This window comes from Frankliniella occidentalis, unplaced genomic scaffold (assembly GCF_000697945.3).
Source record: "Frankliniella occidentalis isolate FOCC.00 unplaced genomic scaffold, Focc_3.1 Scaffold233, whole genome shotgun sequence".
NCBI classification, from domain to species: domain Eukaryota; kingdom Metazoa; phylum Arthropoda; class Insecta; order Thysanoptera; family Thripidae; genus Frankliniella; species Frankliniella occidentalis.
The window spans coordinates 505056-532467 of record NW_026267359.1 but is presented as its reverse complement, the minus strand read 5'-3'; the positions used below and the strand labels follow the sequence as shown (position 1 = coordinate 532467).

Below are 27412 nucleotides of genomic sequence, written 5' to 3'. Positions count from 1 at the left end.
TGCCTCACCAACCCCGCGCCCGCCCTGGCCCTGAACCTGTTCCGCGCCTACACTGGCGCCAGGATCATGCACACCATCGTGTACGCCGTGGTGCCGCTGCCCCAGCCCTCCAGGGCCATCGCCTGGGCGGTGGGCTACGGCATCACCATCTACATGGCCGTCACTACCGTCATGCACTTTGCCTAAGTCATTAACAATTTCCGTATATTTTTCTCTCTTTATTTTTTTTACCTGACTGTGTAAATGTGCGAATGTTGTGTGTATGAATGTGTGTGTAGGAGTGTGTGTTGCCTACTAAACGAATAATTTGTGATAAAAATTATGTGATTCAGGTTCTAAGGAATTCAAATGTTGGCTGAGAGAGGGTGTTTTTTTTTGGTTTTTTTGTTTTTTTTTTAAATATACACACAAAAACCTGGTTTGAAGTCTCACTTGCTTTGTAAGCCCGTGCCCCATAGGGCCTCATGGGCAAGTCATGGGAATCACAATTTCAGATTTTCATCACACGAATTTTGCCAATTTTGCCACGTGCGATTGAGGAAGAGTGAGGAAGCGCCCCTGCACAGAGGGCGTCCGTAAGCGGCCCACTCGGTTTTGGACTAACTGCATTCGCAAAGCAGTGGATGAGCAACTGGAGGTTGATCGGAGAGCTCTCCGGCCAATTCGACTTCCGGTTCCGATCTCGAATACAGAATCCCAAAAGTTGAGTGTTTTGTCGCTGCAAAGGGGTAAACATGACACTAAAGCAAAGCAATAGACTATTCCGCTGGACCCGCTAATCGCGATACTCTCGAAAAACAAATGCACCGGAAGTCATCTAAAACCGGCTCCAGAGGCCTTATTACACCATAATATTGTTCAAACTTCATAAATAAATTCCCAGAAGAAATAATTTGTCACTTTCGAACATATTTTAGGGCTCTATGGAGGCTTAATTTTGATTTGAAATAGCCGACTTCCGGTGCATTTGTTTTTCGAGAGGTACGAGCGGAATAGTCTATCTATAGAACCATAAGTCGAAAAATCAGGGCTGGGCCGAGCACAGCTCCTTCGTCCTGTCAAAGTCCACAGCTGCGCATGGGCTCCACGTGGTCTGGCTGGGCACAGCCGGCCGAGTAGCATGGTGGTAAGACATTAAACACGCAAGTCTCCTCGAAAGGGTGGACCCGCTAAAAACACGCAGTCACGCTGATAGTACTGGGGACATTGTTAGGGCGTTAGACCCGCGTGCTGGGGCACGGCCTTGACACTGAGTAGAGAGAGGTGAGGTGGGCTGGGCGGCCCGGCCGGCTGGCCGGCGAGATGGTGGGGCGGGAGGAGAGGGCGGGGTGGCGGCGGCGTGGTGCGGTAACAGAAACAGAACGCGAGGCACGCGGCACGAGAGGAGGCGGCCGTTCCGCCAGTCCGCCCCACAGAGCGCCGGCGTTGCTTCGGTTTGGTCCGTTGGTCCTCTTTCGGCTCCTCCTCACGCACAACACCATGTCGGCCGCCGGCTCCGCGCTGCAGCACGCCTGGTCCACGGACAACCCCGTGTTCGCCGCCTACGTGTTCTACAGCGGCGTGCTCGTGCTCAAGATGCTGGGCACCACGCTGCTCGTGGTGCGCCAGCGCTTCGCCAAAAAGGTAAACCAGACACACCAGCGCGCGGCGGCGGCCGGCGGCAATCCTAGTAGTAGTGCTCGTCTACGATAGTCGTTGGCGGAGCAGGTCGTGGGAGTTCTGTTTTTACCGCCGTGGACGCTGGGCGAGCTGGGCACGCTAGCCGCTCCGCTAGCAGAAGCTTCTAACGAAAACAAACAACATGGATGCCGTACACTAACCGAACCCAGCGTCCCCGACAGAAAATAGGAATCCTACGACCTGCAACTTCTATTGTAGATGAGCCATTAGGACGACAGTCAGTGGGAGTGCTCGCGTCCCCCTCTCTCTCCCCCGCACCACTTGCAGCACTCACAGAATTTTGTACGGGAATCCACTCACTGTCTTGCACTTACGTACGGGCCCCGGGGCGCCCGCTGGCGCCCGCCTAGAGCCGGGGTAGGCCGCGCGCCGGAGCGCCTGTGCGATGGGCTGCCTACCGGGCGGGCGGTAGCGCCGCCACGAGGATGAGGATGACTCGGCACTTCCTCCAACAACCAGCAGCAGCCGGCCAGATCTGACTCGCGACTAGCACTAGCGCGACGGCCGCCCGCGACTCGACTACTTGCTAGCTCTGAAGAAGAGGGGGGGGGGGCAGTCGTGGGAGCCCATATCTGACAGGCAGTGAGGCTCACGTTAGGCAGGCGGCAGGAAACAGCCACTTGGCGCCCACCTGACGCCCAAACCTTATCCGACTGCGCGTGCACGGCCAGATCTGGGGAGGAGGGGGGGGCAGCGTCCACGCAGATATGACTCAGCTGACGTGTCGCGCCCTGATTTGTCGAGTCCACGCCACATGGATCTGCTTGAGTCACACCGGAGGACTTTATCAGGCCCTGATCCGGCCGGATCTGGAAAGGGGGGGTGGGGGGAAGTGCCCATACGCAAGAGAACTCCAGTTCTGGGGATGGGGCAAACATTTCGCTCCCCCATATCTGTCGATGTAGAGTCACTATTCACGTGGTATACATACGGCTTCGTGACGCACGGCCAGATCTGAGCGCGGAGGCAGGACAGGCCCACGCGAGGGAACTCAGATCTGGCGATGGCGCAATCAGCGCGTCCCCCATGTCTGTCGAGTCAGCAGTGTCTTCGCGCGTGACGTCCGTATCCGGCCTCGTGACGCACGGCCAGATCTGGGCGCGGGGAGCAGGACAAGCCCACGCGAGGGAACTCAGATCTGGCGGTGGCGCAACCAGCGCGCCTCCATATCAGCCGAGTCAGCAGCCTTTGTTCAAAGCTGGGCGCATGACGTCCGTTCGCGGTGGTATCCGGCCTCGTGACGCACGGCCAGATCTGGGCGCGGGGGCAGGGTCCACTGTACTGTTAGTACACTGTTAAAAAAACCTACAGGAAATTGCTACAGTACGCCCTGTCAATTTGTCACTACGCCCGCGACTGTTATTTTTGATTACAGTCCACGCGGTACAGGATGCACTGTTACTTCGCAAACCGTCTTTTTGGTCAATACAACACTTGACTTCGACACTGAAGTACAGTCCATATCATAACAGTCTGGACTGTACATAAAATATACAGGACGGACTGTAGTCGAACTGTACTTCCTTACAGCATTTTTAACAGTGTACAGTGCTCTGATCAGGCCACCGCCTCGCTTCTCCCCGCTTTATTTATTATCTAACCTTTTTTTCTTCTTATTGTTTTATAGGTTGTCATGAACCCAGAAGACCGCATGGACAAGAATAGCAAGGTTCTGCCGACCGGTGGTGACCCGGACGTCGAGCGACCACGCCGGTACGTCTAAAACGGTTCGGCTATCTGACCGCACTGCGAAAGGATATCATAGAAATAATAAACTATATTTTAGGGACGGGGCACAATGGTCTGCTGCCGGGCCATCACAAAGCCCCGGCCAATGTCAGACACACATTGTTGTGTGTGACAAAGTTGTCATACAACACTTTTTATTTATCGTCGTGTCACAATCGCGTTTTATGTTTGACTCAATAAGAGCACGCACGGGGCAGTCATGCAGAACATGAGCTGCAAACACCCTTGATATAACGCCTCATCGGTAGTCAATACCTCATGATAATTATAGCAGTGCAATTCGCCTGCAAGAATTATTATTATTGCGACCTCGTCCGCTAACGAGAGTTTTGAGGCATAGATGTTTTGGGGGCTATTTCAGTCCGTCCATGTATACCAGGTGGCTGACTCAGGCCGCGCCGCTCACTTTTCTTAGTTATACTGTACCGCATGCAGGCGTGAGGGCAGGTTAGCCCATCCTCGCTGCCTACGGCTCCTTGTGGGTCGTCCAGAAAGTACGTCTGCTTTTCTCGGATTCATTCGGCAAATGACGGGAGCTCAGCGCCTGCGAGACTCTGGGTAGGCCACCCCGCCGAACACGCGTGCACTGCAGGCAAGATGTTGCCTACCATAAGGCGCTATGGGAGCTCGTACGGGCTGAACTTGGCAATTTCAAGGCGGCGAATGGCGGACTTACTTTCTGGATGATCCATTATGGCCCCGTACGAGTAGACAACATGCCAGCATGCGTGCATGCGGTACAGTATACGAGTGAGCTGCGTCAGCCACCTGGTATGCCAGGTGTTTCGGTGTGCACTCTTCGCCGCAGGCCGGGGGCCGGGTTTGCCTACTCACTGGCGCCATGGCGCCTTACGGTACGGGGGGCAGAGGGAGTAGGCAAACCCGCCCGCACCAGCGCGTGCGCCGAAACAACCCAGGTGCAGGATTAACAGTTGCAGCGCGAATTAGTTACCCGTTCCTATGCCCTAAAATGAAACAACGCGTGGACAGTCGTTACTAAACATTGGCTCTTTATCGACCCACCAGGGCTCACATGAACGACCTCGAGAACATCCCGGCCTTCTGGGTCACGGGCCTGCTCTACTGCCTCACCAACCCCGCGCCCGCCCTGGCCGTGAACCTGTTCCGCGCCTACACGGCCGCCAGGATCATGCACACCATCGTGTACGCCGTGGTGCCGCTGCCCCAGCCCTCCAGAATCATCGTCTTCGTGGTGGGCGTCACCATCACCACGTACATGGCCATCAGCACCATCATTCACTTCGCATAAGTCATTTGCCATTTCGGTATTTTGTTCTCTCTTTATTTTTATTTTTTACCTGACTGTTGTGTGAATGCGAATGTTGTGAGTGTGAATGTGTGATGTGTGTAAGAGTTTGGTGTTGCCTACTACACGAGAAATATGTACAAACAAATATGTGATTCTGGCTCTAAGAAATGTCAAATGTTGGCTTAATTAGGGTGTTTTCTAAAAATATATACACAAAAATCATTTTTGAAGTTTTACTTGCTTAGTATGTCAACCCCCATAGGTGAGTCATGGGAATCACAATTGCGGATTTCCATCACACTAAAATGTGCCAATTTTGTCACTTCTCCGCCTCCGTCATTTGGCGATAGTCACGCACACGCGGACCTCTCTTATTGCATTAGCAGTGAGCGGTGTCACGAGAGAGATACAGAGAGAGAGAGAGGCTCTCTTGCACGCGCCGTGTACACAGGGCTTGAAGAGAGAGCGGGGAGAAGAGGGGGGAGGGTCAGCCGGCCTACCAGCCGGTATAAGAGGCCAGGCCCGGATACGACGCCACGAGTCCCAGATCTGGCCAGCGACCGGCAACGTCAGCGTGTTTGGCCTACCCCGCGGTCAGATAAGCAGATACGAGTGGCACCATGAGCCCGCCCACAGCGCCGCACCAGGGCGGCTGTCCTTTTGCGCATCGCAAGGATGCACTGGTAAGATCGCCTCCTTTAAAGATTTGTGGTCAAAAAATCCCTTTACGCCCTTTGTATCTGGTCGGTCGGTCAGGTCACCCTCCATGTTAAGTTTAGATCTGTTGACCTATGTTACAGGACCTCTCGGCAGTCATAAATGATGTTATCAACAAGAAAGATTCGTTTGATCCTAGGACCGAACTCCTTCGTCCTGACAAAATCCACAGCTGCACATGGGCTCTTGGAGCAGATCCGTCCACCTCGCCTCATGCCAAATGGGAAAAGTGAGCATTCTAAAAATACTCCATTTAGGTAAAACAAAGCTTACCAAAATAATAATACTAATATTTTTACTCGTTCTTTACCAACCCACTTTCCCTTCTTGTTGGTAGGGAGAACGAGTATTGTTCTCAGTGCTGTGTAACCCTTTTTCTGTTCCTGTTTTCATCTCAGAACACACAACACCTACAGACATGACAATAGTACCACTGTGAAGCGGGGACGCTGGTCTCAATTAAAGCAATGAACTTTTTTTCAGGTTTAATAGTATAATTTTGCGTACTCTTAACAAATTTTGTGTGTTTTCATTCTAAGTCCCCGGCCAGAGCTCTTTTGGGCATGTCGAAAAACGTAGTGTTGGGCCACGAAAATGATTGATCAGTGGATACTTGCATTCTACAGATGTGATTGACAATGTTTTATTAATACCCTTTTCCCACGATCAAAGCATTTTTAAGAGTTTACTTAATAGATCCTCGAAAAATCCTCTAAGTCCCGTGACGGTGGAAGAAGAGACTAAGGTTATGGCCGCGCCGTGCTGCCACCTTTGGGCAGACATGGTAACTACTTCACACGGAGCGCGCGCTTTGCGACGAAGTTCTCCGTGCTCTCCACAGAGCGCGACACTATGTCTGCAAAGGGGTGAACATGATCCACGGCCAGTGGCGGGGACCGGCGGGCGTTTTGTTTATAGTTATGAATTCCAAGAAGGGCCCGAAGGCCCGATAGTGGATGCTGGAGGGGCAAGGGCATGCCAGTTGTGTGTCGGTGTCCCACTGTTGCGCAAGTAAGTGCTACAGTTTTAACAAAACTTTTAATTGCTTTAAAATATGCTCCTTGCATATTAGTGTGTGCTGTGTGCATTACATTGAGTATTAGTTGTGAGGTATCAAAGTGGATTTGAGTGTGACAAGAAGAGCCTTTCTTCAGAGATGGAATGTGCTGCCATGTGTTTGTGGCCAACAGTTTTCTTCTAGTTTAAAATTAGTGGTACCATGCATAATTATGATGGTGGTCATTCATCAAATGATGTGTAGATCTAGTGCTAGTGACAGGGTGATAATGACTGTGAAAGATGTAGTATTCAAAGCTCAAAGGTGGTGCCATGCTTGCAGCCATGTGTTTGCGTGACATGGATTTTTTATACTTAAAGCCTGCGATTTCAATTACAAATAGCGAGTTTGCCTAGGACACTCAATTTATTATAGTGTGGTCTTTGTTAGTGGTGCAAAAACATGATAGACTAATCCTAAACTTGGGCCTTTTCATTGCAGCTTGGGTATTCCCTTTGTCAGGTGGTGTTGTTCTTTTTCATCTGACTTTTGAAATCTCCTCCTGGAAGACAACTCAAAAAGGTACGTCCTCTCATTTCATTAATAGAGTATTTGATTGTGTGTCTATGATGTAGAAAAAATAAGTGGTTTCTGTTTATATAATGTTGCAGGTTGGATATTTCCTGTGTTCATGTTGTGTCGTGTTTGGCAAGTCTGTTGACTTCTCTTCCTCAAGTGTGTGCAAAAAACATTGCCAAAGTAAGAAATTTCTTTGAAGTACATTGTTAAATGACTTGTGAAAAAATATCGTGGTTGGTTGTTAAATGTGCAATAATGTTTGTCCTTTTGCAGATTTAGTGACCATATATTCCAAGTGACATTAGTGTTTTGTTGCAAGTGGACTTGTGACCTCTGCTACAGGAGAGTACTCCAGCCTGAAGACAACAAAAACAGAGCACAGGTCAGTTCAATTTTGGTAATGTTTCCTGAAACTTTTCGAGAACCGTGAAGACACCTAGAAATATGCCAAACATTCGTAGCAGTACTGTTTATAAAAGGAAACTATATATTGAAAAAAAAGAAAAGCAAGCAAATCGATTATGTCAAATTAATACATTAAAAAAAAAAAGTAGATTCTCAAAATTTCAAAATAATGAAGAAATTGATGACCATTTAAAAGCGATAAAACGTCAAAAGACAAATCTAAAGGTACAAAAATTCAGAGAGATTGAAAAAAATAAAACAGCATATAATGAGAAAAGGAAAGTTGCTGCTTTTACATGGGCCAAAGCTCACGAAATTTATGAAAGTGAAATTAGGGAGCTGCATTGTCACATCTGTAATTCATGTGGGAAACTTTGTAAAAGAAACCAAGTGAAAACTATAAAAAAGTCTTCTTTGAAAGAAAAAGGTTTTAGAACCTCTGCTATTAGAAAAATATTTTCCGTTCAAAACCTACACTCTGAAGAGTTCTGTACTACATGTGTAACTTACATAAACAAAGGTAACATACCTAAATTATGTTTGGCAAATGGACTTCAACTGCCCGATGTAGATGAAGACATTGCAAAATTAAATCGTATTGAGGAGAGGCTACTTGCACCAAGGCACGTATTCCAAACATTGTGGACTGTTAATGGTGGTAGTGGGCAATACAAAACTAAAGGTGGTATTGTCAATGTGCCTGTTGATATGGATACAACTGTTAGTCATATTCCAAGATCACTGGAGGATTCCCATATGATTCATGTCAAACTTGCCAGGAGAATGCAATACGTCAGTAATTACATGTCTGGTAATGTCCGTCCAAAACTTTTGTATAATGCAGCGAAAAAATTTGTTCGGAAACCTCTGGCAATGGAAGAAGGAATTGAATTATCCACAGATTGGTATGCTCCTGAAATTGATGATGAAATGAATGATGTCAATCATGATACAGAGTTTTATAGTCACAATGCAGTTTTTGAAACATTATTAACATGTGATAACATGGATTTCATGGGATCATCAAATAATGGAATAAGATTTGCACCTGCAGAAAACTTTAAGCCAACAAGTATTCTATTTGATGACAATTGTGAGTTTATGGCTTTCCCAAAAATTTTTGGTGGTTACAAAATGGAACCAGAATACAACAACAAGAAAATTTCATATGCTGATTTTGCAAAGTCATTGATTTTAAGACATGATAGGAGAGTTGCAGAAAGAGGAGACTTGCTTTTATTTATGGCCAAGAAATTGGAACTATTGAAACTGTACAACAGCATTGGAATATGTTTAAGAAAAAAGTCTTTAAAGAATAAAAATGTCACTGCACGTGATATGTGTGATTCAAATTATGTCAATGGGGTTGTTCATCATAATGATGGTTACAAGATTTTGAAAGGCATTCGAAGTAGCCCTGCTCATTGGCAACAGGAGAAGGTGAAATTGATGTCCCAAATACGACAATTTGACTTACCAACATTGTTCCTTACTTTATCATCTGCTGATACTAGATGGCCTGAATTAATGGTTGCTTTAAAGAAATCAGTTGACAACAAAATTATTTCTGAAAAGGAAGCATCAGAATTATCCTCTCATGAAAGGCTACAACTATTACAAAAAGATCCTGTTACTGCAGCACTTCACTTTGACCAGAGGTTCAAAGCAGTTCAACGTACATGGAAGAGCCATGAAGGCCCATTCCTGCATTATAAAATTTCACACCACTACCACAGAATAGAGTTTCAACAGCGAGGGTAATTAAAATTACTTTTCATAACATAACTTCAGGTGGGGATCTCAAACAAATTGTTGCAAAACCAACAGCCTTGGTTGAATTTCATATTATATTCCATCCCCCAAATTTTTGGTACTGTTCACAAATGTTTGAAATTTTAAATGTTTGTCATTCTTAACCCATAATTAACATACCCTCAATCATTGCTACACTTTCTGAAGCCTGGAATGTCTGTTGTGAATTGTTTTTTAAGTCACAATTCTTCAATCCAGTTCTTACTTTAAAACAATTTGCTTTGAGATCCCAAGCTGTTTTCTTTTGCTCTTTAATGATTCATACTACTACAATAATTTCTTCGCTGTTTCTAGATCCCCCCATGTCCATATGTTACTGTGGTTGGAAGGTGCTCCTAAATTTAATGTCAATGATCCCCATACATATATTGATGTCATTACTTTCATTGACAAGATTATTTCATGTTCATCTGAAAACTTAGAAGAGGATTTAGTTAAACTTCAAACCCATAAGCATTCTCACACTTGCAAGAGAAAAAATGGCAACAGTGATGACTGTAGGTTTGGCATTCCTTACTTTCCAATGAAAACCACTCGGATTCTTTCACCTTTACCAAATGATGTGGAAGTGAGAGTTCTTGCCAAATACAAACGTATCCTACAAAAAATAAAAAATATATTAAATGAACCAAAGACTACCCTTTTAAGTTATGAAGATTTTTTAAATGCTCTCCATCTCACTGAAAAGAGGTACCTTAAAGTGATAAGATCAACTCTTCGTACCCACCAAGTTTTCATTAAAAGAAAACCAAAAGATACTTTCATAAGCCCATATTCAAGGAAAATATTAACTTTGATGAGAAGTAACATGAATCTACAATTTGTTCTTGATGCTTATGGGGCAGCATGCTACATAATTGACTACATCAACAAATCATGTAGAGGGATGAGCAAAATTATGCGCAATGTACTCAAGGAAATTAGAGAAGGAAATGAAAATTTACAGCAATCTCTAAGGAAAATTAGTAACACATTTCATAACAATAGTGAACTTAGCATTCAAGAAGCAGTGTACAATATCTTACAATTACCACTGTCCAAATCCAGTGAGGAGTGCATTTTCATTCCAACGTTCCCACCACAAGAAAGAGTACATTTGGTTAAGAGTCAAAGTGAACTTGAAATGTTGGATGAGACATCCACTGATATTTATGAACATGGACTACTTGAACACTATGTACATCGTCCACATTCTTTGGAAGATCTGTCATTAGCTGACTTTGCAGCTAATTACAGATATGCTTCAAAATGTGGACCAAATTCTATCCCTTTGTTGAATAATAATGGTCACATATTCCTCAGGAGGCAGCCTCGAGTTATTCGTTTCAGAAATTATCATTATGAAATAGACTCTGAAAATTTCTTAAGAGAACAAGTCATGCTTTATGTACCATGGAGGAATGAGGAGAGAGACATCATAAATCAAGATCTGGAAACTCAGTTTCACAACAACAAAGAGCAAATTAGAACAATCAGGAAAAAATACAGCACATTTGATGATAAAGCATTATTTGATGCTTTGGAGGTTGCTATGGAACGAACTGAAAGTGACGAAGAAGCCTTTGATAAGGGAACTAGACCAACTTTTGATTTTGATGATTTTTCACTACAAGATGAATATAACTTTGCTGATATCCAACGGGAATTTGAAGAAGATTACTCATCTCATGTGTCTTTCACATCACCAGTTAAAATGCCCAACAAAGATTATCAGGATTTGGTGACAAAATTGAATCAAGAGCAAAGGAACTATGTCATGCATGTTGTAGATACTCTAGAAAAAACTGAAGAGCAAGTACTTCACTTTTTAACAGGTGGAGCTGGAGTCGGCAAATCACTGGTTATTAGTACTTTATATCAGACATTATTTCGGTTATTTAATGCTGATCCTAACACCAATCCTGATGATCCAAAAGTATTATTATGTGCGCCAACAGGCAAAGCTAGCTTTAATATTGGTGGACAAACAATTCATTCCCTGTTCAAATTACCATTAAATCAAAAAAACCTAAATCAATTGTCTCCAAGTGTTTCAAACACTTTGTCAACTAAGTTACGTGAACTGAAAGTTCTAATAATTGATGAAATATCCATGGTTGGACAACACATATTAGATATGATTGATCAACGATTACGACATTTGCTTCAATCCAAGTTGCCTTTTGGAGGGGTATCCATAATTGCTGTGGGAGACTTCCATCAATTGCGGCCAGTAGCTGCAAGAGCCTTATTTTATCCAGAGGCAAGTAATCCTTATCAAGAAATTTTCAGTGAAAAATTATGGCCAAAATTTAAAGTATACGAACTGAAATGTATAATGCGACAAAGTAATAAAAAATTCCAAACAGCATTAAACCATTTGGCAAAGGGAAAATTACAGAAAGAAGACATTGCATTATTCTCATCACGATGTTTCAAAACAGTACCTAAAAAAGAAGATCTCTCAGATGCATATCATTTGTTTGCAAGAAATGATGACGTTGATAATTATAATAATCACATTATGAACAAACTTAAAGGCAAATTAATAACTTGTGAAGCTTCTGATGTTATTCGGGGCAATGGGTCTCAATTAGCACAACGACAAATACTGTACACTTTAAATACAAAGAAAACAAACCAAACAATGGGTATACCAAAATCTTTACCCTTAAAAATTTCTGGAAAGTACATGATGACCTACAATGTGAACACAGAGGATGGACTTTGCAATGGAGCAACAGGTACATTAATGAGGATTGATCAAGGAAAAAATAATGATGGCGATAAAAAGCCACTACGTTTATGGATTAAATTTGATGATCCCAAAGTAGGATCTTTGCTAAGAAAGAAGTTCCACAGCAAAATGAGGAACCTACAAATACCTGATGATTGGACTCCAATTGAACCTATTACTGTTACAATTCAAACAAAGAAAAATTCAACATTGAAAGTGAATAGAAAACAATTCCCTTTGGTTGTTGCTCATGCTTTCACCATACATAAAAGTCAAGGACAAACGTTACAGAAAGTGGTACTACATATAAAAGGTAGAATGTCAAGGGAACTGTTATATGTAGGGTGTTCAAGAGCCACATCACTAAATGGTCTATACATAATTGGATCATTCCCAATCCCGAAACGCTTAGAGAAAACTTCACACCTTGGACATGAAATAAAATCATGGAAGAGAAGAACATTACTTCCCAAGTACTCTTTCTTGTGTGATAGGTCAAAAAACTTGCAAATAGTGTACCACAACGTACAATCACTAACTAAACATATTAATTTGGTGAGAAATGATGATGTTTTCATGAACAGTGATTTGCTAATTTTTGGAGAAACCTGGACTTTGCACAAAGATGTTAATGATTTAGAAAATTTCACACTATTGGCTAAAACAGACAGTGGACTCATTCGTAAACCAAGAGGGATTTCTGTTTATGCTAGAAAAAACCTATTGAATTCAATCATATCATGTGATGCATATACCATCAAAGATACAAAAGCTTGCATAGATTTTGCTGTTGTCAAAATGACCAATTTAACTGTTATTGGAATCTATGCTTCTCCTAAATGTGCTATTACTCACTGGCATAAATTCTTCAAGAGAGTTCAGAATGTACTACAAACAAAATGTATAATTGTGGGAGATTTCAACATCAATCATATGAAAATGAAAAGGAGGAACTTTATGAACATTTTCCTCCAAAAATTCAACCTGCATCTTAAAAACACTTCAATAGCAACAACACATAGCAATACCGCTATTGACTGGATACTTTCTAATACCAGCAAACTAAAGTGCGGAACATACAACTCACTGTTCAGCCATCATTACCCATTGTGGATTACAAAGGCATGACACTACTTGCAGTAATCTATTCAGGCATTATACTAATTACCTAAGTTCACATAGATATAGTTGACTAATTATTGTTCATTTCTTTTTCCAGAAATATGAAAACTAGAGCCAAGAAAGTTAATTATAAAAAACTATCACAAGGAAATTTAAGTGACGACATGGATATTGAGCCACCAACTCTAACACACATGGTAAGTGATTGTACAATGCTAACATTATATGAACAACTTAATTACTTCATACATTACACATATTTCAGGACATTAATGATGATTTGCAAGTTGATGGTTCAGACACATTTAATCTTGACATGCCATCAATCAAGAAAGAAAAATTCTCCTCTGATGAAGATGTTATGAAATCATGTCACTCCTTGCCTACATCTACTATAAATTTATGTGTATGTTACAGAACTAATGGTTAAAAAAATTTGTTCCATAACACACTTTATCAAGTGCTTCTTATTTACAGACTGATTCGGATTCAGACTATACTATGACAACTCCACTAAAGTCATCAATTGTCTCCAGCGAAAAAAATGTAGGTCTTACAAATCATGACTTTAAATCTTGAACTACAGAATTATACAACAACCTTCTTTAATAATTTCAGATGGAGAAGCATTACATCAAGGAGTCTTCAAACTTCAAACCCTTCATTAAGGTACATATTCCTTTGTAAATTTGAATTCTATTAAAAATTATCATACCTATAAATTTTTTTCCTTCACAGAATGTCTGCTCATCAGACTCAGAAGCCACAACAATTAATGCCAAAAAGAAAAACACTACTGATGGAGTTACTTATTACAACCAGAGGCCATCAACCAGCAAAGAAGGAAATGGCCTAAAGCCGCTAACTCAGGTAATTCTTGCTACTGTAATATCTTCCCTTTCATTATGCAATTGAATATGATCAACACTCTATTTATCTTCATTTCAGTACACAGACAGTTCAGACCCCCACTCTGACACACCAAATGCCTTTGAAACTCCCCAGAAACTAAAAAAAAAGAAGAAAATAAGGTCAAAGAAGGTACAGCAAGAAAGTGACTCCGACTCATCTCTACCTATGACAGAAAAGAAAGTAACAATTGCTGAAAAGAAAACACACAGTACGGTACGTTTACAAATGTCACTCAATTACAAAATGTCACCAATTTGCAACTGACATTATATGTCATTACTTCATGTGCTTCATTTAAAACTTGTATTATGAAACAATTACAGGTCAAAACTAAATCCACTTCATGTATGGACACCCCTAATGGCTTGGATAAGCATCAGAAAATGAAAACCAAGTTGAACACAAAAAGAGCCATACAAAGTGAAACAGAAGACAGTGATTCCGAAACTCCCCCACCTACTAAAGCAAAGAAACAGAAGGCAGCAAAGAAAAAATCTCCGAAGAAGGTAACTTTTAAAAACATGGCTTTTTTTTATCGCGCTTAAAAATTTCATTCATTTCATGCAAATCCAATTTCCTCTTCAAGCTGGTCAAAAAACGGAATCATTCTACAGATGACGATACAAGTACAGATTCAGATAGCTCCACTGATTCCGATGATAAAAAAAAAGGGAAAAGAGCCACTAAAAGCAGCAAGAATAAGGTAAGCTCCACTCCCCTCATAACATCATTAAATCACATCCAACTTAAAAACACATTAACTTATTTGTCTTTCTTATCACAGCCTACAAGGAAGGTCTCATCATCAGACGAAGGTAGCGAATCTTCTTCAGATTCAGATTCCGTACACCACAAGAAGCTGAAAAATAAAAAACCTTCCCATAACACTTCAAAAAAACGAAAAATATCATCTGATGATGATTCATCAGACAACACTTCTGAACAATCTGACGGATCAACAGGAAAGGTACATTTTCCAAACTATAATCATAATGCATTTCTTCACATAGCTTCAACTCTAACTTTTGATTACTTCTTTATAGAAGAGCAACTTCTTGGATTCCCTGAATGAAACCACCAAATACACATGCAGTGATTTGAAGAAGAAGACACCATACAAATTGCATGGATTAAAAATTACCAAACACTCTGGTTTTAATGGGCCATACAGAATGTGCACAGCTACTCTGGAAAGCCCCAAGGGCAAAATGATGCAAGTGAAGATGCCAAAACCAGTGGCAGATCTGAGAAAGAAAGATATTAAAAAAATGAAGAAAATGATAAAAAAGAAGGAAAATCCAACATTCATCTTGCGATCCATTTCCAAAAGAGACAAGCCACAAGGAAAAGGCTCATATGATGTCTATGACTACAAATGGGTTTAAAATACTTTCTTACTCGTGACTTCTACTAGTATTATTTTTACTCGTGACTTCTACTAGTATTATTTACTAACCACTAATTTTTAAAGTATTGTCTATTTCAGAGAACACCTTTCCTCCATATTTATGTGAGTTACTTTTCATTCATAATTACCAGTACCATTTCCCAAATTGTATTTGTTTTGGTGGTGGGTCACATTTATCGCTTCACTGACATGTTGGTCACTATTTCTGGCTAATTCAACAATTCAACCTTTGCATTAACACCGAAAAATGTAAGACTTCACCACCAACTTCATCGCTGCTTCAAATTATTTCAATGGCCATTGAACATTATCAACAAATGTAACATTAATTCAATTTACCTTTAATTTTCTAAAAATTGAACTTTGTCAGGCCACAGGTTTCTGAAGAGACAACTGAACAATACTAACATTTACTTTATTCTTACTATATAACCAATAATACCAAAGTATTTACATTTATTCATATGCATGCATGGTAGATTTTCTTCATTTCATTTTATCAAAAATAAATTTGCGCCAATATAGTAGCAAAACACTGGGCATTATACACTTACCTTTTTTTTTGTATCTATTTCATTTATTAAGAAGATTATTTCTTTATGTACTTTACAGGTTGTGTTCTGCACCGAACTGCACATGTAATGTAACAACATATTTTAAACATGTTGCTATCGTCAGCATGTACTTTACCAAATATCAATATCCTTCTGCTATATAAACTAGATTACTTTAAAGTGTACTTGTGGGTCACGTCATGTTTGTGCACCTATCTGTATGTGTTTAATGATAATTGGTCCAAATTGTTATCAGAACCATACAATTTATACTGTACCAATATGAACAATATTACCTATTTCACTCCATAGCAAATCCCACGCAACACAATCAACACACACTCCTCCAGTACTCTGAGATGAAAGCACGAACAGAATGTATTATCCTACAGTGGTATGGTTAAAGAACGAGTTTCCTACTTAGCACAAAATTCATTTTGTGTTCATGGTTTCCCTTGTTTTTTTTAGACCTGTTTACCAAGAGAAAATACTCCCAAATATTTTGACTACCATTGGCAACACACCTCTAGTTCGATTGAATAAAATTCCTAAGGCATATGGACTAAAATGTGAAGTAGGTAAGTAACAGTAAAAAACTAGAAAACGAAATGGTGCTCATGAGGTGATATAAGATATATCACAAAAATAAAATGTTCTTGTTTCAGTGGCTAAAATAGAATTCCTAAACCCTGGTGGAAGTATAAAGGACCGCATTGCCTTGCGCATGGTTGAAGATGCTGAGAGACAAGGCATTCTGAAGCCAGGAGGTGTTATCATTGAAGCAACATCTGGAAATACAGGTACAGTTTTTAGTCCTCATGTTTTTCTCTTTTAAACCAGTAATTTTAAATTTTACAACCAGTACTTTTCACATTTCTCAGGAGTTGGTCTAGCCATGGTTGCAGCAGTTAAGGGATACAAGTGTATAATGGTAATTCAGGACAAAATATCAATGGACAAAATCCGCACAATCATAGCTTTTGGAGCTGAGGTTGTTCGGGTCCCCACAATGGTTTCATTTGATTCCGCTGAGGGTATAATGGGAGTTTCCCAGCGCCTTCATAAATTAATTCCTAACTCCTTACTTATTAACCAGGTAAGTAGTGAACTTTACAATAAAAATATGTCGCTGTAAACTCATTTGATTTCAAGAATATTATGCCTTTTGGTATCAACAGTTCATGAATCCATCGAACCCACTGGCTCATTACGATACAACGGGTCAAGAAATTGTTGACGGGTGTGATGGAAAGGTGGACATGGTAGTAATGGGTACAGGTACAGGAGGCACTGCAACTGGAGTCAGTCGGAAAATTAAAGAGCTATGTCCCAATGCAAAAATTATAGGTGCTGACCCACTGGGTTCTGTCATGGCATTGCCCTCATCTTTAAATAAAATTGGTGTGCCAGTTACTGTTGAGGGCATTGGCTATGTCTTCATACCAACAGCCCTTGGTAAGTTACAAAACTTTTACAGATATATCTGAATTTTAGTTTATTGATTGCATTTAATGCAAGGCTGTCATTTGCAGATCGCTCACTTATTGATGAGTGGATAAAAGTTGACGATAAAGACTCTTTGAATATGGCCAGAAGGCTGATCAGGGAAGAAGGACTGGCATGTGGTGAGTGGAAAACTGTTTGAAACCCAAAACACAAATGGAAAAATATTTCTTTTTTTTTTTAAATGTTTAATTCAAATGTTTAAACAATTTCAGGAGGGAGCAGTGGAGTTTTGATGGCTGCAGCAATGAAAGCAGCTGCTCATCTGAAGGAAGGACAGCGCTGTGTTGTACTTATACCAGACACTATTCGGAATTATTTAACCAACTTCACAAATGACAGTTGGATGGAAGCAAGAGGATACATTGAGTCGCCCTTAACCAAAAACCTGTGGTGAGTTAGTTTCCGCATAATGTTTTAACTCTCACTAAACATATAAGTAAGCAATTAATTAATTAACTAATTAAAATATTTCATGAATGTTACAGGTGGAGCTCAAAACTAGTGTCAGATTTAAATTTAAAAGCACCTACGACCATCAAACTATCCGATACTTGCCAAAAGGCATTTGATATGATGAACAAGGAAGGAGTGCAACAGTTGGCAGTTGTCGGCAAATCAGGGTAAGGCTTGTTAATTTTGGTTAAGAAAATATTCTTTCTTCACACCATACCTTTATAATTTAATTTTCTTTTCTTTCTGCATAGAATGTTGGAGGGAATGCTTAGCATGCCAGACATTATGTCCTCAATTTCAAAAGGCACTGTAAAATTGTCAGATAGTGTTGAAAATTCTGTGAGTAGGCAGTTTCAAACTGTTTTAAGTGACCTTACTCTGGACAAGGTCTCCAAGTTTTTGGACCTTGGGGAGTATGTAACTGTTGTGAGTTCAGTTTGTGTTTACACCAGAACTGTTATTGGAATTGTAACACCAGCTGATTTGCTGCGCTTCATCAGTATTGGTGAGAAACAAAAGTGATGTACTGTGACTGTGACTTAGAAAAGTCATAAAACCAGAGATGTGTAGTTGTTGAAAGAGTTTTGGAGCATACTGTAATACAATTGATGTTATGGTTGAATTTTTAAAACAGAAACACTGTCATATTGAAAGGGTTTGCAAGTGAGTTGTCAGTATTTAATGTGATTGTATTTTAGGATTAGATTAGATTAACATTATTATAAGAATACTATTATTTTGTATACCAAATAAAATTAAAATGACAAATAAAGTATATGTTATCCAAAATACAGTGACGTTTTTGTGTACTTGCCAGAGACAATAGATCAGCTCCACAAAGCTGGCTGCACCCCATGGTATAATAACTTGACCAATGGCATCATCATTTAGGACACAATCAGTTCGTTCAAACTATACCAAATTTGGAATTGGTACACAGTACTTTACTCCAAAAATGTTAAATCTAAATTGGGTGTAGCAAGAATGACTCTGTGACTATGGTCCCTCCCATATCAGTACAAGCTCCAGGAATATGTATTTTAGTGCGCAATCAGTAGGTTTGGTCCCGACCATTTTCAGACTCTGTATGACCCTTCTACTACTACTTACTTCACGTGGAGTCTGCATGGCGACGCCTCACCTAATCGGTTGTGTCAAGCACACACATACACCATTCTGACTCTGACAGACCGAATCAACAAGTTTTCTAAACTTCAGATTTAGTAGAACTAGACGTGGCTCCCTCGTCAGATTGCGAAAGCATCGCCTGCTGGGCTCTGGATAGGCAGCCCGCAGCACCCGCCGCCCACCCACATCAGCGAGCTCCGCGAATGCTCTTATCTTTAGTTGGTCTGTTCGATCCAGACCATTTTGAGAACTGTTACGACCTTCCTGCCGGTACTTATTTCACTTCACGGTGTTGGTACTAATGTGGGATGGGCGGGTGCAGCGGGTTGCCTTTCCAGAGATTGGCAGGCGACCAAGGCCATTCGTCTTTAGATTAGGATACCTTGGACGTCCATACGAATTCTCGGTTCTAGTGTTCGGCACGTACCAAGGGATCCTCCAGAAAGTACGCCCGGGGTCACTCGCCGTTACGAACCTTCCAAGTCCAAGTACAGCTAAGCTAGCTCTCAGAGCGCCTGATGGGTAGGCAACATCTTGCCTTCAGCGCAAGCGTGTACTGCAGGGTGGCCTACCCTCAGTCTTGCAGGCGCCAAGCCCTTGTTATTTACCGCGTGAATTAGAAAAAAACTGAGGTGCTTTCTGGACGGTGCGAACTGAAATAAATACCGGCAAGGCGGGTTATACCAGATACCAGGCGGCTGATTCACGCCGCGCACTTTCGTAGTTGTACTGTACCGCATGCGCTCGTGCAAGGGGGCAATAACTCTGGGAATCATGAGTACACCTGCCCTGGGAATCACTTGTTAAAATTGATCGAAATCAACGGAAATTGCTTTCACTAAGCAGGAAACTACACTCAGAAAAAAAAATTACATTTGCAGCTAAAACATTAGCTGTATATGGACAGCTAACTTTTGGAGCTACGCAGCTAAAAGTTAGCGTGGTAGCTCCACCGTTTTGCTCTAGAGCTATTTTGTTAGTAGTACAGCTAACTTTTTGCTGTATAGCTCCGAAAATTAGCTGTCCACGTTCAGCTAATGTTTTAGCTGCAAATGTAATTTTTTTTTCTGAGTGTATTGGAACTGATACAAATTATTCGAAATTAGCGTTTCGTACCACTATTAAACCAAAGGAATGAATATAAGTGGATGGAAATCACTGGGAATCAGTATTTCGGGAATCATGTGTACATCACGTCAAAAGGAAGTTATTGCCCCCTCGCGCTCGTATGGGTTACCTACTCTCTCGCACGGGGCCATAAGGAGCCGTGGGCAGAGAAGATAGGCAAACCCGCCCACACCTGTGCATGGCGGTTTAGTTTAACTTCGAAAGTTTGCGGCGTGAATCAGCCACCTGGTGCAAAACCTGAAAATGGTCTTGATCGACGTTCCAATTGCATACCAGAGGATACGAAAATTCCCGGAGCTCGTACAGGGTGGGGCCAGGGCGGGCAAGGGTCACTTTGGCTCCACCCAATTTAAACTTACAATTTGTGGGGTAAATTAAATTCTGCGTACTGATTCAAAATTTAGTATACTTGGAAGGTACGAAGTAACTGCGCACTAAATCCGTGGTGCCACCGGGCGAACTAACACGGCACGGGAGTGGAGCCAAACAAACAAGGCCTTACCGACCGAGCTCATGAATCCGTTTGAGCAGGCGCCTGATGGGTGGGCACGCCCGAGCGACACACTTCAGATAGTACACTCTCGGCTCAGGGACAGAGGCTGTTTGTTCCTCGCGCTGATTGCGCTTGTGCCTTTACACCGCGGTGTTGCGATAAAGGGTGTCGTGACGTATTTTTCTTGGTATAAGAAGTCAGGCCCGGATAAGACGCCACACAAAACCAGATCTGGCCGGCAACGCGTTGAGAGTTGGCGTGTTGACTTGCCCCCAAGGTTAGATAAGCACTTAAGTTGACCTCTCTCCGCAGTCGAAGGAGAGAAGAGAGGGGAAGAGAGAGAGAGAGCGGGCGGGTGGGGGCGAGCGAGGCGGGAGGAGGGAAGACCAGCTGGTATAAAAAGCCAAGCCCGGATCAGACGCAACCAGTCCCAGATCTGGCCAGCAACCCGCAGCATCAGCAGTACCAGCAGCAACCGCGTGTTCATCTACGGACCCCGGACAAACAAGCAGATTCGAGAGCACACCATGAGCCCGCCTGGCGCACCGCAGCAGGGTGGATGCCCATTTGCGCATCGCAAGGATGGACTGGTAAGATTGCCTCCAGCACATTTGGCTTCTGTAGTTTTCTGTAAACACCCGTAGCAAAGGATGCATTAAATGCGCGCATTACGCACATTATATATGCTCCGAAAATGTGGTACCATTTGGGCGCGTCTCAAGCGCTATAATGCGCATTTAATGAGTATTTAATGTGCTATTTCCTTTTAACACTTTCCGTGCGGGACATCTTTTTGCTGCTGTCTCCCCTCTGGAGGCGAGCCTCACTAAATTTCGGATTTTTAAATTTCATCAGAAGCCTATGAAAATTTTAGAGTAGACTCATGGCACTGCCAGGACGCTTTTCGGTGGGTGGACCCATGGTGGACCCGCCGCAGGGAACGCAAAGTTTTGCGTCTCCACCCGCCGCACAGAACGTATCAAGGCGCCTGCTAGGAAGAGATCTCTTTCATACTGCTTCTCATACAAAGACATCTTTCACTGATTTTGACTTGCATCTAGACGCCTCCCCAGAAGCGCTTCAATGGCGCTACCACGGTTGGTCACTCACTGTGAGGTCTGTTGAACCCTTCATGGGACCTCTGTGTGTTACAGGATCTCTCTGCAGTCATAAATGAAGTTGTCAACAACAAGGATTCGTTTGATGTCAAGACCGAGCTTCTTCGTCCTGACAAAGTCAACAGCTGCACATGGTCTCTTGGAGCAGATCCCTCCACCTCACCTCATCCAAAATGGGAAAAGTAAATATTCTAAAAATTAATCTGCCTTTCTACATAAAACAAGTTTATTACAAAAAATTTAATTCAATTTCTTTATTTAGACCTATTTGTCAAGAGAAAATACTCCCAAATATACTGAGTACAATTGGCAACACACCTCTAGTTCGATTGAACAAAATCCCTCAGGCATATGGACTAAAATGTGAAGTTGGTAAGTGGCAGTAAAATGTTATAAACAAAATAATGTACATGGAGGTAATATATCAATAATAAAATTTCCTCTTTCCAGTTGCTAAAATAGAATTCCTAAACCCTGGTGGAAGTATAAAGGACCGCATTGCTTTGCGCATGATAGAAGATGCAGAGAGGCAAGGTATTTTGAAGCCAGGAGGTGTTATCATTGAAGCAACATCTGGAAATACAGGTACAGTTTTTAGTCCTCATGTTTTTCTCTTTTAAACCAGTAATTTTAAATTTTACAACCAGTACTTTTCACATTTCTCAGGAGTTGGTCTAGCCATGGTTGCAGCAGTTAAGGGATACAAGTGTATAATGGTAATTCAGGACAAAATATCAATGGACAAAATCCGCACAATCATAGCTTTTGGAGCTGAGGTTGTTCGGGTCCCCACAATGGTTTCATTTGATTCCGCTGAGGGTATAATGGGAGTTTCCCAGCGCCTTCATAAATTAATTCCTAACTCATTACTCATTAACCAGGTAAAAAGTAGTGACCTTTACTTTATAAACATGTCGCTATACACTCATATGATTTAAATAATGTGTTATGTTCTTGACAGTTCATGAATCCATCAAACCCATTGTGTCAATACGAAACAACTGGTCAGGAAATTGTTGATGGTTGTGATGGCAAAGTGGACATGGTGGTGATGGGAGCAGGTACAGGTGGCACTGCAACTGGAGTCAGCCGAAAAATTAAAGAGCTTTGTCCAAATGCTAAAATTATTGGCGCTGACCCTCTGGGCTCTGGCATGGCATTACCGTCATCTTTAAATAAAATTGGCGTGCCAATTAGTATGGAAGGTGTAGGCTATGAATTCATACCAACAACTCTTGGTAAGTTGGAAAACTTACTGTAATGTCTGTAATGACTTCAAGTTTCTTGATTTCATGCAATGGTTTTATTTGCAGACCGTGCACACATTGATGAGTGGGTAAAAGTTAGTGACACAGAGTCATTGAATATGGCCAGAAGGCTAATCAGGGAAGAAGGCCTGGCCTGTGGTAAGTGAAAAACATTTTGAACCCAAAATCTAAAAAGTCAACCATAACACATGTAATTTAATGCTTGAATTTTGTAGGAGGAAGCAGTGGACTCATGGTTGCTGCGGCAATCAAAGCAGCAGCTCATCTGAAGGAAGGTCAGCGCTGTGTGGTGCTAATACCAGACACTATTCGAAACTATTTGACCAACTTCACAAATGATAGCTGGATGGAGGCAAGAGGATACATGGAGTCGCCCTTGACCAAAAATCTGTGGTGAGTAACTTAAGAGTAACTTAATTCTCCACAATGTTTATAATTCCTCTAAAAATAAGTAAGCGATTTATAGAAAGCTTCTATAAATATTTCAGGTGGAGCTCAAAAACCGTATCAGATTTAAATTTAAAAGCACCAATCACCATCAACTCATCTGTCACTTTCCAAAAGGCACTTGATATGATGAACCAACATGGAGTACAACAGTTGGCAGTTGTCAGCAAATCAGGGTAAGGCTTGTTGAAATTGGTTTATAGAAAATGTGCATTTTTTACATATAATTCGTTCATAATTTAATTTTCTTTTTTTCTCTGAATAGAGTCTTGGAGGGAACGCTCGGCATGTCAGACATTATGTCTTCAATTTCAAAAGGGACTGTAAAACTGTCAGATATTGTTGAAAATTGTATCAATAGACAGTCTCAAACAGTGTTAAGTAACCTTTCTCTGGACAAGGTCTCTAAGTTTTTGGACCTGGCGCAGTATGTTACTGTAGTTAGTTCAAAAGACGTTTACACGAGAACTGTTGTTGGGATTGTAACGCCAGCCGACTTGCTGCACTTCATTAGTATGGGTGAGAAACAAAAGTGATCTACGAAGATTGACTTTGACATAGACAGGAACTGTTGAAATAGAAATGGATCGTACTCCTATGCCGATATGTATTGCGAATATGTTAACCTTGCATACCTACAATAAATCATTACTATCTTAATGTCATACCTACAGAGAAAGAATTAATAAATATCTTAACTTTATTGTATACCTGGGAAAGAACTAATAAATACCTTAACTTAGTATACCTCTACAAGAACTAAAATGATGAATAAAGTATATATTGCTAAAAATATAGTGAAGCTATTTTTGTATCAATATCAATATTCACCTGATAACATGCCTGAGATCCATACACCCATCCAGCGCCTGATGGGTGGGCAGCCCAACCTGCACGCGATGTCAACTGGTACAATCTCGGCCCAAGGCAGGGGGGCAGGGTGGGCAGGGGCAGTGTGCTGAGTGGAGTGGCGGGCCGGGCGTCGCTTCGCTTTGCTTTGTGCTTGTTCGCCGCTAATCAACTCTTGCGCCTTGCCTTGTTTATATCGCGGCGTCGTCGTTGCGAAATGGCGTAATGACGTAATGCAGCTGGTTGGAGACAACTAGAGAGGTCTCTTGAACTCAACTCAAGCTCTGTCACCCACTCGGTGTGCAGCAGCCGGCTCTTGCGGTTAGTTCGTTTTCGGACGTCTCGAGGAGTGCCATCATCGCAGAAACTTCACTCTTCAGTCAAAAGACGCAACTACGCACCGTGAGTGATCTGAATCAGGGATTGAATAAAACACACACTTGAAACGCGACCCTCCAAAAAAAGTTAACTTTGAAAAGATCGAAAAACACCGCTCAGGAACAACAACAGGTTGCCCCCACCACTGCCAGTCCAGTATAGTACATTGGAGGGGAGTAGTCCACCCACCACCACAACAAAGCTTAGTCACTGTAAGTGACACTGCCGGTTATTAAATCTTTTCAACATTGAGCATTCGTATTGATTTTTTTGTATTTTATTACTATTATTCAATTAGTTTTTTATTTAAAATTTTATAAGTTTTTCGACGAAAATATGGCATTTTACAATGAAACGTACTATGCCATACATTAAATCAGGCCGCTCACCCCTTTCCCTTTCCCGGTCTCGGGTCGGTTCGCAGAATCATAAATTTAAGTCAAGGTGCGATTATTCCTTCTTGCATAGTCAGGTTTCCATACCAGTCACAAGCTTAACTTTGTTGTACTTGAAGCTTACCCCGTGCCACTGTTCGTAAAACGTATTATTTCATCTCTTTGAACTGCTCATAACCTGTGCGTGCACGACACAAATCATGGTGAGCATGCACCTTACCAGCCTTTATTTTGTAACTAACTGTCATCAATGAAAATCCCTTTTAACTTTATTACTTGTTTACATTTTACCTGTTTTACTTTTTATTCATGTTGTTGAAAGTGTAGATCAGCATTGAGCGCAGTGCGGTACTCAATCTGGTTTTTGTGTTTCAGGCCATGTCTGGTGTCTTCGATAAAGTGGTCACCAACAAAGGGACCATCGACATGAAGACAGAGTTTGTTCGACCCGACAAAGTCAGCGGATGCAAATGGCATCTTGGGGTGGATCCTGGAAGCTCACCTCACACCCAGCAGAAACCGTATGTGTTGTAGTTCCTCAAATACATGCTTTGAATATGTTTGTTGAAGTGTACACTGCCACCTTTTCTTTTTCCTATTATTATTTTAGAACCCCACGGCCGAAGATACTGCCCAATATTCTAACAGCAATTGGTCAAACTCCCTTAGTGCGACTTAATAATATTCCCAAATCATGTGGTGTTCGCTGTGAAATGCGTAAGTTAAAGATGCTCTTGTGCTATTACTTATTGAAAGCTTGTAAATTTTTTCCATTTTTGAAGTTTGATTTTATAGTTTATTTACTTTGTTTCAGTTGCTAAATGTGAGTTTCTGAATCCTGGAGGCAGTGTGAAAGATCGTATTGCTCACCGCATGGTTGCCGATGCTGAAGAGCAAGGTCTTCTGAAGCCTGGAGATGTAATCATTGAACCTACCTCTGGCAACACAGGTAGCTACGCACCTAATTTTTTTTTCTGTCCTATTGTTGTAATATTAAAAGACATTAAATGTTATTATTTTAATTATATCATTATTATTTTCAAACAGGTGTTGGCCTAGCCATGGCAGCAGCATGCAAAGGTTACCGTTGCATCATTGTAATGCCTGAAAAAATGTCAAATGAGAAGGTTAATACACTCAAAGCTCTTGGAGCTGAGGTTCTTCGGACTCCAACAGCAGCCGCATTTGATTCTCCAGAGGGCTTGATTGCTGTGGCTCAGCGTCTCCGTAAGGAAATCCCAAATTCTATTATTTTAGATCAGGTAATTATTTTTACTTATCTTCTTACTGTCTTGGTCTTTTATTTTTGGGACAAACAACTAATTTTCCTCTGCAACTGCAGTATCGCAATCCTGGCAACCCTTTGGCTCATTATGACATGACTGGTCAAGAAATTATTGATGCTTGTGATGGGAAAGTGGATATGGTTGTAATGAGTGCTGGAACTGGTGGCACTATAACAGGAGTTGCTAGAAAAATTAAGGAGCTCTGCCCAAATGTTCAAATAATTGGTGTTGATCCTTTGGGCTCCATTCTTGCTCAGCCAGCAGAATTGAATAAAACTGATGTTTCTTTCTATGAAGTGGAAGGCATTGGTTATGATTTTATCCCTACAGTGTGTGGTAAGTTCATTTTTCAAGCTGTTTATTATTTCAAAGTATTATATTAGTTTTTCTCTATTAATTAAATGCTTTCTTTTCTTTTTCTTTGCCCATATCAGATCAGTCTGTTGTTGACAGCTGGAGGAAGTCAAACGACAAAGAATCTTTAGTTATGGCTCGAAGACTCATTAGTGAGGAAGGTTTTCTCTGTGGTAAATTATAATATACCTTTTTCCTGGAATTATTGCAAATTTTGATTTGAATGCTAATAATGTGGAACACACTCCATTTATGCAGGTGGCAGCAGTGGAGCTGTCATGTCAGAAGCTTTGAAAGCAGCTGTATCTCTTCGTGAAGGACAACGTTGTGTTGTCCTTCTTCCAGATAACATTCGCAATTACCTTACCAAATTTGTTAGTGATCAGTGGATGGAAGCTAGAGGGTTCAAAGAGGCTCTTCCCTCGAGTAATCAATGGTTCGTAATACTTTATCTGACGACTTTTTATTTATCTTAAGCTGCCTACTATTACCGGGCCATTTGCTTTCCAGGTGGTGGTCTGAGAAAGTCTCAGCGCTGAGATTGGAAGCTCCCCTGACTGTGCACCCTTCAATCTCTTGTCAAGAGGTCATTGACATAATGAAGCGGGAGGGTTTTGATCAGTTGCCTGTTATTGATGACTCAGGGTAAGAAATAATTTTCTGTTTTCTTTTTAAAAATTCCAAAACT

At 41.6% G+C, this 27412-nt stretch overlaps 4 protein-coding genes across 9 annotated transcripts; all 4 read left to right on the top strand.

The window, feature by feature from the left end:
• On the top strand, positions 1-419 carry LOC127750682 (microsomal glutathione S-transferase 1-like; the record flags this gene model as incomplete). The annotated part of the gene is made up of 1 exon (XM_052272955.1): positions 1-419. A coding segment is annotated over one exon (186 nt), but the record flags the coding sequence as incomplete, so codon positions are not given.
• Positions 420-1337: 918 nt separating this feature from the next.
• Positions 1338-4921, top strand: LOC113209698 (microsomal glutathione S-transferase 1-like). Its single transcript, XM_026427358.2, has 3 exons — positions 1338-1623; positions 3308-3393; positions 4456-4921. The coding sequence occupies exons 1-3, from the start codon at positions 1480-1482 to the stop codon at positions 4697-4699; spliced, it is 474 nt and encodes a 157-aa protein (XP_026283143.1). The 5' UTR covers positions 1338-1479; the 3' UTR covers positions 4700-4921.
• A 237-nt stretch (positions 4922-5158) lies between these two features.
• LOC113209693 (cystathionine beta-synthase-like protein) lies at positions 5159-18669 on the top strand. Of its 6 annotated transcripts, XM_026427352.2 has the most exons (14): positions 5680-6427; positions 6915-6995; positions 7085-7172; positions 7266-7374; positions 13145-13244; positions 13313-13453; positions 13525-13593; positions 13666-13716; positions 13786-13917; positions 13996-14172; positions 14283-14465; positions 14546-14662; positions 14744-14926; positions 15003-16383. In XM_026427352.2, exons 5-14 carry the CDS (start codon positions 13149-13151, stop codon positions 15342-15344), a joined length of 1491 nt encoding a protein of 496 aa, XP_026283137.1. In that variant the 5' UTR covers positions 5680-6427; positions 6915-6995; positions 7085-7172; positions 7266-7374; positions 13145-13148; the 3' UTR covers positions 15345-16383. The 6 variants fall into 6 exon arrangements, 4 of the variants coding, with proteins under 4 accessions (XP_026283133.2, XP_026283137.1, XP_026283138.1 ...); XM_026427353.2 differs by lacking the exon at positions 13313-13453; XM_026427348.2 differs by lacking the exons at positions 5680-6427; positions 6915-6995; positions 7085-7172; ... (9 more) ...; positions 14744-14926; positions 15003-16383 and adding exons at positions 5159-5382; positions 5500-5645; positions 16390-16499; ... (5 more) ...; positions 17913-18047; positions 18132-18669.
• A 2340-nt stretch (positions 18670-21009) lies between these two features.
• On the top strand, positions 21010-27373 carry LOC113209674 (cystathionine beta-synthase). The gene is made up of 19 exons (XM_052272954.1): positions 21010-21219; positions 21784-21929; positions 22010-22119; positions 22198-22332; positions 22414-22628; positions 22709-22985; positions 23061-23153; positions 23231-23408; positions 23504-23638; positions 23728-23994; positions 24137-24167; positions 25460-25605; positions 25695-25801; positions 25899-26033; positions 26132-26346; positions 26427-26706; positions 26805-26897; positions 26983-27160; positions 27235-27373. Exons 1-19 carry the CDS (start codon positions 21157-21159, stop codon positions 27371-27373), a joined length of 2943 nt encoding a protein of 980 aa, XP_052128914.1. The 5' UTR covers positions 21010-21156.
• The last annotated feature ends 39 nt before the right edge of the window (positions 27374-27412 follow it).